This window comes from Hypanus sabinus, chromosome 4 (assembly GCF_030144855.1).
Source record: "Hypanus sabinus isolate sHypSab1 chromosome 4, sHypSab1.hap1, whole genome shotgun sequence".
In the NCBI taxonomy this organism is placed as follows: domain Eukaryota; kingdom Metazoa; phylum Chordata; class Chondrichthyes; order Myliobatiformes; family Dasyatidae; genus Hypanus; species Hypanus sabinus.
Genome location: NC_082709.1, coordinates 5,807,397 through 5,819,886, shown reverse-complemented (window position 1 = coordinate 5,819,886; position 12,490 = coordinate 5,807,397). Strand labels below are relative to the sequence as shown.

At 39.8% G+C, this 12,490-nt stretch overlaps 1 protein-coding gene across 1 annotated transcript in view; it reads right to left on the bottom strand.

Annotated features, from left to right (window-relative positions):
* Positions 1–12,490, bottom strand: part of LOC132392450 (inactive dipeptidyl peptidase 10-like) — a 905,047-nt gene that overhangs the window by 168,131 nt on the left and 724,426 nt on the right. The window contains exon 8 of the mRNA XM_059966307.1: positions 7,004–7,124. Within this exon, the coding sequence (XP_059822290.1) occupies positions 7,004–7,124 (121 nt within the window). The remainder of the gene's footprint in view (positions 1–7,003; positions 7,125–12,490) is intronic.

Sequence of the window (12,490 nt, the reverse complement as noted above, 5' to 3'; positions counted from 1 at the left end):
GGCACATGACAAGTAAGCCAAAGCCTAATGCGAGGCTTTCCTGAAAGGAAAATCCTGCCTCACTAACCTACTACAAATTTTTGAGGAAATTACAAGCAGGGTAGACAAAGGAGATGCAGTGGATGTGGTGTACTTGGATTTTCAGAAGATCTTTGAGAAGGTGCCACACATGAGGCTGCTTAGCAAGATAAGATCCCATGGAATTACAGGGAAGTTACTAGCATGGGTGGAGCATTGACTGATTGGCAGAAAACAGAGAGTGGGATCCAATTCTGGCTGGCTGCTGGTTACCAGTGGAGTTCCACAGGGGTCGGTGTTGGGATTGCTGCTTTTTATGCTGTATGTCAATGATTTGGACTATGGAATTAACAGATCTGTGGCTAAATTTGGTGATGATACAAAGACAGGTGGAGGAGTGGGTAGTGTTGAGGAAACAGAGCCTGCAGAGAGACTTAGATAGTTTAGGGGAATGGGCAAAAAAGTAGCAAATGAAATACAATGTTGGAAAGTGTATGGTCGTGCACTTTGGTAGAAGAAATAAGACTGTTATTTAGATGGAGAGAGAATTCAAAATGCAGAGATGCAAAGGGACTTGGGAGTCCTTGTGCAGGATACCCAAGAGGTTAACCTCTAGGTTGATTCGGTGATGAAGAAGGTGAATGCAATGTTGACATTCATTTCTGGAGGTATCAAATAAAAGAGCAGGGATGTGATGTTGAGGCTCTATAAGGCACCTATGAGACCGCACTTGGAGTACTGTGTGCAGTTTTTGGCTCCTTATCTTAGGAAGTATGTGCTGACATTGGAGAGGGTTCAGAGAAGATTCGCAAGGATGATTCCAGGAATGAGAGGGTTACCATTAGAGGTACATATGGCAGCTCTTGGGTTATATTCCCTGGAGTTCAGGAGAATGAGGGGTTATCACATAGAAACATTTTGAATGTTAAAAGCCTGAACAGATTAGGTATAGCAAAGTTATTTCCCATGGTAGGGGAGTCCAGAGCAAGAGGGCATGACTTCAGGTTTGAAGAGCGTCCATTTAGAACTGAGATGCAGAGAAATTACTTTAGTCAGAGGGTGGCAAATCTGTGGAATTTGCTGCCATGAGCAGTTGGGGAGGCCAAGACATTGGGTGCATTTAAGGTAGAGATAGATAGGTTCTTGATCAGCCAGGGCATCAAAGGGTATGGGGAGAAGGCAGGGGAGTGGGGATGACTGGAAGAATTGGATCAGCCCATGATTGAATGGCAGAGCAGACTTGATGGGCCAAATAGCCTACTTCTGTTCCTATATCTTAGGGTCTTATTTAATGGGAAAGGAGGCCTGGACAATCAGATGGCCTATTCTTTTTCTAAATGAATTTGTTTGCATAAACCAGTCTGTTGGTAGTGGAAAATTAGTAAGAAAGTGAATGTGATTACCTCATACTGTGCCACTTTTTAAAGTACTCTCTGATATTTAATGGATGAAGAAATGATATTTTCCTAAGGACTCAATTAACAAAAAGCCGGCCGGTGGCATAATGGCATCCACACTGGGCTTCGAGGTGAGTGGTCACAAGTTCAAATCTGGCTAACTCCTAGCACGCTCTCCATCCGTGCTGGGTTGACTGTCGAGCTAGCAACTCAGCCTCAGAAAAAATAGACAAAAATGCTAAAAAAAAAATGCCAAGTTGCTGCCTGATGTGCCACAAGGTGAGGAGGAGAACAGCAATTAACAAAGATAGGCCTTGGGCAAAAATGAAGCTTCGTTTCTAAAATGTGCCGATCACTTATTTGAATTTATTTATGATTATTTATGACTATCTATGATGTTTCTGTGAAAGAAACTCCATAATAGTTTTAATATCATGCGTGCATACATAAAAATGATACAAATTTCTGAAATATCTCTTCCATTGATTGATTTAGCTCTCATCTTGAATGATTTTCAGCTATTTCAGTTGTCCTCACCATCAGTATGTGTTCTACTGTCATTTAAAGGAAGCCAAAATATGAAAGCGATCTAGTAGGCAACGCACACAAAATGCTGGTGGACTCAGCATGTCAGAGAGCTCCTATGGAAATGAATAAACACAAAATATTCTATAGATGCTGGAAATCCAGAGCAACACATACAAAATGCTGGAAGGACCCAGTAAGTTAGGACTTGGCCCAAAACATCTTGAGAAAGGTTTATTCAATGTACTTAGTAGATTGGACTCTGTAATTCATGTTGTGATGCGTTTATGGTTTATGGTTGCTTTCTCTGTCATTATTTTATGTGATTTTTAATCGGGGCGGACTGACTTTATGGCTAGCAAACAATGAACGACGTGTTACTGGATTGAACTGAACTGAAAATGCCTGGACTGGTTTGATGATTTGCGGATTGGAGTTTTATATTCTGTGTTTTTTGCACATTTATTTACTATTTGTGCAATTTGTTCTTTTTGTTTGCACATTTGGGTTTTGATGTTTTTCTTTGAATGGGTTTCATGGTTTTCTTTCTTTGCTCCATGTCTGTCTGTGGGAAGACGAATCTCAGGGTTGGATATAGCATAGATACTTTGATAATAAATGTACTTTGAATCTTGAATCTTCAAACCTTTGTAACGTAATGGTAAAAATATTAGAGTGTTACTGAAAAATATTGAAATACTGTGAAAACTTAGGTCTGTCAGGAAACCTAATTTTACAACACGTTGACCAATGTGTGGTGCAAATGCAGTGGAACAAGAGCTGTTCAATACATCTGGATCTGCTCATGTTGCCTTAGCCTAAGGACTAGAAGCAAATTCGTAGTGGTAGTACAAACATGAACTGATCACAGCAACTTCAATCACCCATGTTGGAACTTCAATGGCTTTGCAAGGAAACATGACAGTAGAGCTTCACAAGAGATTCTGCAGGTGCTGGAAATACACATCAACACACAGAAAATGCTGGAGGAACTCAGCAGGTCAGGCAGCATCGATGGAGGGAAATAATGAAGGGTCTCAGCCTGAAATGTTCCTCCAGCACTTTGTGTGTGTTGCCATTTCTCCATGCATATTCTGTAACAATGTTAGTGAAATAATTGCCCTCCTTTTCAGTTGGACACTCAGCCTGTTATTAACTGGAGAAAGAAAAATGTTGCTATTGGCGAACAAATTTTCCACCCCTGGGATTTAAAGGTCACTGAATAAATTGAAATAAAGTCAGGTGACAAATATTGCAAATAACAAGCACTGGAGAAGCAAATCTGATTGTTCTAATAGCATAAGCATGAATCTTCCTTGGTAATGCTAATCTTTAGAGAAGATTTTCATAATAATTAGAATACTTTCTTTAAGGTGACGGTGATGGCATTATATTGCTAAGGGGGTTGTGGTAGTCAGTCACTTTCCTGTGAATTCCAACTGCAAGAGATTCGCTGACCCTACAGAGGTCAACACATAAAGACCACTGGGAAGATTTTCTGCTTAAAAGCTGACAGTTCTGCTTAGGAATAATGGATTTTACTTATTTAACGGGCTGGAAGTTCTGGATTCCTAACAAAAGGTGGAAACTCCATTTTTGGCTCAGCTCTTTGACATTCCCAGGACACCATGTGGTGGTATTAAACTCCTCATTTAACAGGGAACACGGAACACAGGAGATTTCACAGCAGCTGGCTCAAGCCCAGTCAGACCTTTGATTTCAGTGGGTTGAGGCGTAGGCTGCAGGAAGAAAGGCAATAGAAATAAATTTGCAATAATTGAGTTCATGTGCATGTACTTAAGGCGTCTTCCCCCTTCCTTTCCAGTCCTGAAGGAGAGCTTCACCCTGAAACATCGATTGTTTATTCGTGTCCATAGATACTGCCTGACCAGTTGAGTTCCTCCAGCATTTTGTGTTTGTATATGTACAATACTATGCAGAGGTCTTAGGCAACTGAGATTTTTATATGATATGGCCTCTGTAATGTATGGATCTATTTCTTTTAGAGCAATGACTCCCCCCACCCCCCAGCACTATACTGATCTGTTGTCTACGCATATGCGTTGTTCTTTCTCTCTCTCTCTCTCTCGCTGCAATTTGATTACACCAGTTAAAGCCATCTCCCACACGTGTGCCTTATTTAATTGATACGTTGTGTACAGGCACAACAAATTGGTGATGACTATGAGGGCGGAGCTTAATTAGAAACAATTCTATTTCTATTTTTGATATCTTTTTTTCCTTTCAAGGTTCTTTTGAAGACCCTGACCTGATGTCACACTCTGACTTCAGTTCTTTGCAGGAATACGACCCGCTCTTAGGCTTGACGACCGGCCGCTTTTCGCTATCCCAAGGACGCGGCCTTGAAGGCGAGCACGCCTTCAGGCTTCCATGTTGATTCAAGGCTGGTGCCGCCACCTGGTACGTCACAGGAGATCGGAAGCAGTGTGCTGGCTGCAGGCTGCATGCTCAGAGACCCGGGCACAGGGCTCGGAAAAAGCGACACAACAGAATTATAACACCATAAATCAGCGAGTTGTTTGTTATGTCTCCCCTCTCACTGTAAACAGGGACACCTCTTTCTCTATTAGTGAGAGAGAGAGCCTGTGGTATGTTGAATACCGGGGTACTACAAGTCTGTGTCTTTATTGAGGCTCTGCTGTGAGCTTGAGTGCTCAGTGAGGGCCGCCGATGCTTTTTCTGCTGGTGGGGGGTTCATCACTTTGCTGCTGCTTATGCGGGGAGGGGCAGCTGGGGGGCTTTGGGGTTCTCATGTTTTTACTGCCTTTCATTCCTTGGGGCACTTCTCCGTTTTTGTGGATATTTGCAAAGAAGAAGAATTTCAGGATGAATACTTCTCTGACATTAAACGTACGTATTGAATGTCAGAAAACATCATCAGCTGCACCATGGCACGAAACAGCAAAAGTTAAACAGTACAGAGAAGGCCGTCACAGACACCAACAAAAGCGTGTGTAACAGTAAAAAATGTGCTGAACTTAAAGTGAAAATAATGTGGCGATGGTTTCATTCAGGAAAGTTGACAAGTTTGGTGATACTGATGAAGGGCATATGGAGAGGGCTGAACTGTATTGTAATGCGAACAATGTGGAGGAGTGAAAGGAAGCCCCTACTCTTCTTAACTTCATGGGTACAAGAATATACAGTCTCTAATGCACCATATTAACCCCTGCAAAGTTAGCAAGCAACACGTTCGACAAAATTGTGACAACTTTACAAAATCACTTCAGCCCTAACCCACTGGTAATAGCTGAGAGATTTAGATTTTACAAAAGGAACCAGTCAAAAGATGAAAGCCTTTCTGAATACACTGCAGAACTGCACCAACTTTCCCAGCACTATGACTTTAGAAATGGACTTTCTGATGCATAAGGGACAGGCTTGTATGTGACATGCATAGTGAAAGCAATCAAACAAGGCTACTGGCAGAATCAGACCTAACCCTAAAGTTGGTATTGACTATTATAATATCGTTACAGACTGCAGCAAAGGATGCATCAGAACTACAGAAAGGGAGGTTAGAATGTGAAATGCATAGTGTCCCTGAATGAAACAAAAAGCCAAAGATGTTTTTGATGTGGCAAATTCTCACCTGATGTAGATGGCTGTTGGTTCAAAAAAAAGTCTGCAGAAAATGTCACAGACAAGGTCACATAGAGAGATTGTGCAAGGCAGACAAATAGCACAACCGAACTAAAGTCTCAAACACAAAACTAAGCAAATGCATGAAGTTACTGAATGTAAACCAGAAACAGGTAACATGGAGTCTGACAAAGGTGAAATGACATGCCTAGAATTGCATAATATTACTGAAGCAGATCGCAATATAATATGGATTACAATAGATGTGTCCGATGTAAAACTAAAAGTGGAACAGGATACAGGGCCAGCGTGTCCCTAGTTCCAGAACAGACAAAGAGATTTTTTCTCAGATACCACTGGCGATGCTAAAGACATACACGGGTGAAAAGTTTCTCCAAAAGGCAAAGTGAAAGTAACTCAGAGTCAGAATCAGGTTTATTACCACCAGCATGTGTTGTGAAATTTGTTAACTTAGCAGCAGCAGTTTCATGCAATACGTAATATAGAAGAAGAAAAAATAATAATAATAAATAAGTAAATCAATTACAGTATACATATATTGAATAGATTAAAAATCATGCAAAAACAGAATTAATGCCTGGCACAAACTACCAGCCGATTTTCTTATGAAACTGCATGACAGTGTACCTAAGAGAATTGATGCAGTTTTAAAGGCAAAGGGTGGGCACACTAAATATTGATCTGATTTAGATTGTTATTGTTTTCCACTCTTTATAGTAATTTTTTGATATTTAGAACCTTTTCAATTCATTATTTTTTAAACTATCTTCGCTTAGCTCATTTTTACATGTGCCAAGAATTCTGTACTGTACTTAATTGTATTTTCTACTTTTTCACGTTTTTATTGTGATTAGTTATTTGATGTTCCAATAACCTGAGTGTCAAAGATGATTGTCACAGACAACAATAGGTGTGAGTGGCAGATCTGATGACCTGCGGTGACTGGTGAATGGTGGATGCAGCTCAGCTGCATTAAAGACGACCCGGATGTGGGGGGGGGGGGGGGTTGGTTTGGGGCTGCCATTCACCTTTGAGTTGAAGAATGCCTACCTTTGAGTTTGGACATAGTATTCTTCTTGCAATCCATTAAAAATAAAGGAATAATAACTTTCCATGACAGAATCTTCAAAATACATTTTAACTCTTTACAAAACCATTAAAATCTCCAAAATAATGATACCATCAATGTGAAGAAAGAAAACCTTCTGGCTGACTTAAAATGGCATAACACATCTGAAGATAGATATTTTATTCTCACTTTACGATTTTCTGACTTATAACCCCAGTATTAGGTTTCCTGCTAAAATACAAAGCTAATGTCATTTTTAGAAAACCATTTGCTAACACTCTGTGCTAATGTAATACCTTTATTTGAAACTATTATTTGACTTCCATGTTTTATTTCAGGCTGCTGCCTAGTAGTGACTGATTTATCCTACCTTCATATAACCAGTCTGCAATCCCATTGTAGATTATTCCCTCCTTCCCTGACGAAGTAAGACGCAACGCGCTGCTTTTTACTTCCGTCTGGTAGTAGATATTATTTTCAAAAATATATACCTGGGATTTAAAAGAAGACAACACATTTACAAAGCAGTTCACATCTCAGATGCTGAGAATATACTTCTTAGAAAATCTGAAAATGCTAGTGTATATGCATTACGTTTATGATTACCTTGAATGGAAAATCCTACAAAAAGTATTGGATATGGCCCAGTCCATCATAGGTAAGGCCCTCCCAATCATTGAGCACATCTACATAAAACGCTGTCGCAGGAAAGCAGCATCCATCAGCAGGGACCCGCACACCCTCACCATGCTGACTTCTCGCTGCTGCCATCAGGAGGAAGGCACAAGAGTCTCAGGACTCACACCACCAGGTTCAGGGACTGGTACTACTCCTCAACCATTAAGGCTCTTCAACCAAACGGGATAACTTCATTCAGCTTCACTTATCCCTCCATTGAAATGTTCCCACAGCCAATGAACTCACTTTCAAGTATTCTTCTCGATATTAATTTATCTTATTGCTTTCTCATATGCATTTGCACAATTTGTTGTCTTCTGCACACTGGTTGAACACCTCAATTTGGTGGTCTTTCAATAATTCCATTACAGTTACTATTCCCTAGACCTGCTGAATGTGCCCACAGGAAAATGAATCTCAGGGCTGTATATGGTGTCATATACAGTAGGTACTTTGATAATAAAATTGACGTTGAACTCTGAATGTTTGAAGAATATTAATTACACAAAGGAAACTTTTGCAACTGAATTATCCAAATTAAAAGTTTTTTCCTTTATTCATGGATTTGAATTACTCCAATTTATGCAGAATTCCCCAATAGACATCTTATAAGCTTCAACATTAAAGTACAACACTGGTACAACAGTACCCCTTCACCCTTATTTAATTGTACATATTGGATATATATTTAACTATAGCCATGGAATCTGCATAAGATATGACAAATTCTGAATCATTATGATTGAACCGGTGTTTGGAGCCAATTAAACTAGATTAAGTATTTAGTTCATATATATTCCAGTAAGAATTAATGGTTTGTGAAAATGAATTTGGCTGAAATGAAAAATGCCTAATTGTAAATGTAATGATTGTAGACTTTTTTAGTTATTTAATTTATGTATTTCTTTCTATAAAGATTAATGGCATTGAAGATCCAAAATGAAGAAATAAGGTGCTTAGCACAGGCATGCAATTTAATGGGCAAATTATTTTATTAGATACAGGACAGAATTACATTTTCTATAATTCATAATATACTCTGGGTATTTTGTATTTATTTATTTAGACAACAATGCCCAATACAAACAGTATAGATAATAATGAGATAAAATTAAATACATTTAATAGTTGTCCACGGTAAATGTAAAATTAATGTCAATTACATATTGTATCGGCAGGTCTTGAAAATGCAGGAAAAGATTGAAAAGATTACATCATCCAACATAATTTATGCTTTCTCACAATGATCCATAAAATTGCAAACCACACACTTATTTAAAGAGCTCCAGGTGTATAATAACTAGGATCATTCACAATTTAATACAGTAGAGCAGACTTGATGGGCATAATGGCCTAATTCTGTTCCCATACCTCATGGTCTTATGATTCCTGTTAGTTGGGCCAACTCTTAAAGAACAAAAACTAAATTGACAAAACAGCTGGGATTTCTCTCGTTCACTTAGCTGGGACATTATGCTGCTTAATTGGCCAAGAGATGGTTGCTGAAAAGACGCTAACTAATGTCAGTTGCGTGCACTGTGCTCAGAGAAATTTGTTTTTAAGTAGCATCAGTTGTGTGTGTTTGTGTTTAAAAAGCAGTGATTTTTGTCACTGATAGTTGGTCAGAAATAAGCAGTAAGACAATTCAGAACTGTTTTGCTGACTGCAGATTCAAGCATTCAGGCCTGGAGATGTCCGAAATGGCCAGGAATGAAAATGAAACAATTTCACCAAGTTAGGAATTACAAAGTTATTGACAATCATCTGGAATGTTACAATGAAAATGAAGATTTGGAGGATACAGTCATCTAAAGCATTGTTAGAAGACAGTTAATTTTTTGCACCAGGTGTCTACACCGACTTGGTTCATTTACAGTCAAAAGAAAATGGCAAATGAATTCCTCTGTCCATAATTATTAGGAACTAATACAGTTTTATAGTACTGTAGAGGTATTGCTAGAGTATTTCATTTTGAATACATGATATGTAACTCAGTTAAATACTAGTTTGTCCTATTCAATCCCTTTACTTACGAAGGTGATTGATAAATTTGTGGCCTAGGGTAGAAGGAGAGGAGTTATTAACTTTCTGCATCATCACTCAAAAAATTGAACTGCACGTGCATGTAATGAGAGCTGTATAATTCATCTCCTTTACCTTAGGCCATGAATTTATCAGTCACTCCTGCTGTGGACCACTTCTGGAGGTCCAAGACACCGACTTCTACAAAGAAGGGATCCGTATGCTCCACGACCACTGGGCTAAGTGTGTAAATGTCGGAGGGGACTATGTTGAAAAATAAATGCGCTAGGTTTTCTAAAATTGACTCCTTTTACCTTAGGCCATGAACTTATCAATCTCCTCTCGTATTTCCATGAAACATCGGCTAATTAATGCAGCTGCTTAATTGGGCCAACATGTACTGGTTCCGAAGTCTCCTGATTAACCGGGATCCACGTAATTGGATAGAATCAAAAAGAATTTATAACATTTGACATACTATGGAGATATATTTAGTGTACACTATGATTTAGGAACAATAGAATTGTTACAGAATGGGAAGAGACCATTCTCTCCATTGCACTGTGCTGTTCTCAGCAAAAACATTCTATTTAGTTTTCACCCCTGACTCTTCCTCTATGTCCCTGTTGTTTATTCTCAATTAAACTTCTCATTGCAGTAAAGATGAGTGCAGAGCCAGGCACATTTGCTGACTTTCTCCATGCTGACAACCAAATACCATGACATAAAAGATGGAAAACCATTCCCATTTTCTACGTCTCACACCATTCCTCCTTTACATGACATTTCAGGGACTTGTCTGTATTCTTAGACCATAAGATATAGGATCAGAATTAGGTCATTCAGCCCGTTGAGTCTACTCCAGCACTTAAACATGTCTGATTGTTTATCCCTCTCAACACCATTGTCCTGCTTTCACCCAGTAACCATTCATGCCCTTACTAATCAAGAACTTATCAACCATGGCTTTAAATATATCCAATGGCTTGTCCTCCACAGATGTCTATCGCAATGAATTCCACAGATTCACCACCCTCTGGCTAAAGAAATTCCTCCTCAGCTCTGTTCTAAAAGGTTATTCTGAGGTTGTGCCCTCTGATCTTAGACTCACTCACTACAGAAAGCATCCTGTTCACATACACTCTATCGAAGCCTTTCAATATCTGGTAGGCTCTAAACAAGGGGACTGCATTTCAGAGTACAACTTGCTATTTCTTTTAAATTGTGCATGGTATTAGGTGGAAATTTCGATGGCAAAATTGCACCAAGTTCTTCCTACTCAGAAATACGAGGAAGTATCCAGATGCAGAAAATCCAGTGCAACACACACAAGATACTGGAGGAACTCAGCAAGTCAATGCTTTGGGCTGAGACCACTGCTCAGATCAAGTTTTCCAGGAAATTCTGTACCATTGTTAGCAGTTGCCTCTTCTCAGCCTGACCTTCTCAATTGTTTTTTAGTCTCTAGCTATTCTTGAAACTTTAAAATGAGAGCAGTGCTCCAGTGGCGATTGTCAAAATACTTTTAAAATGTCAGGAAAATCAATAGCATAATATATTGCCTTCAGAGCATGACTGACAGCAGATGCATTGCTTCCTGGAAAAATACCATACCTTTCATTGCTGAGGGCAGCTGTGGATCTCCTCAGTACAAGAATGCACATTTCTCTGCAGTTTGATCCACCTGCAACACATGTACGTTTTGATGGCTTACATTTGACACTGATGCCCCGCAGTTTTAAATAAAACTGTGGACACTTTTCAAGCAAATAAACCATAATTTTTAGTATTTACCTTTTATTGATCAGAAATAATGAAAACCTTATAGATACAGGTATTTTACAATCCAGTTTTGCACACTTTGCATCATAATTCAGAGTATTTTGGCAGTTTTGGTCATCCACCTATGGGAAAGACGTAAAGAAGGCTGAAAGAGTGCAGAGAAAATTTACAAGTTGTCCTAGGACCAAGCATCTTCAGCTTCTTCATCAAAGACCTTCCTTCCTTCATAAGATCAGAAGTGGGGATGTTCGCAGATGACTGCATGATGTTCTGCACCATTCATGACTCCTCAGATAGTGAAGCAGTTCATACCCAAATGCAGCAGGACCTGGACAATATCGAGGTTTGGATTGACAAGTGGCAAGTAACATTCGAGCCATGCAAGTGCCAGGCAATGATCATCTCCAACAGGAGAGGCTCTAACCATCGTCCCTTGACATTCAGTGGAATCACCATCAATGAATCCCCTACTATAAACATCCTGGGGGTTACCATTGACAGGAAACTGAACTGATCTAGCCATATAAACACCATGGCTACCACAGCAGAGCAAAGGCTAGGAATCACCTCCTGACTCCGCAAAGCCCATCCACCATCTACAAGGCTCAGATCAGGAGTGTAATGGAATTCTCACCACTCGCCTGGATGAGTGCAACTCCATCAACACTCAAAAAGCTTGACATCATCCAGCACAAGGCTGCTCACTTGACTGGTACCCCTTTGACAAGCATCCAATCCCTCCACCATCAGCAAACAGCTGCAGCAATCTGTACTATATACACGATGCACTGCAACAAAACACCAAAGTTCCTAAGATAGCACCTTCCAGACCCACGACCACTATCATCTAGAAGGACGAGAACAGCAGATACCTGGGAACACCACTTGGAAATTCCCCTCCAAGTCACTCACCATCCTGACTTGGAAACATATTGCAGATCCTTCATTGTTACAGGGTCAAAATCATGAAATTCCCTCCCTAACAACCCTATGGGTGTACCTACACCTCAGGCACTGCAGAGATTCAAAAAGGCCTTCTTAAAGGCAGCTATGTATGGGCAATAAATGGCTTGGCTGGCAGTGCCCACATCCTGTAAATCAATAAATAATAAAAAAAAATTAGCAGCAAGAGAAAATCTGCAGATGCTGGAAATCCAAGTCACACATACAAAATGCTGGAGGAACACAGCAGGTCAGGCAGCATCTATGGAAAAAAGTATGATCAGTGGTTTGGGCCTCTCAGGAAGAGGATGTCCTCATTTTTCAAAGAAAGGGGCTTCCTTTCCTCCACCATCAATGCTGCCCTCAATCACATCTCTTCCATTTCACACATGCCTGCTCTTATCCTATCCTCCCATCACCCTACCAGGGATAG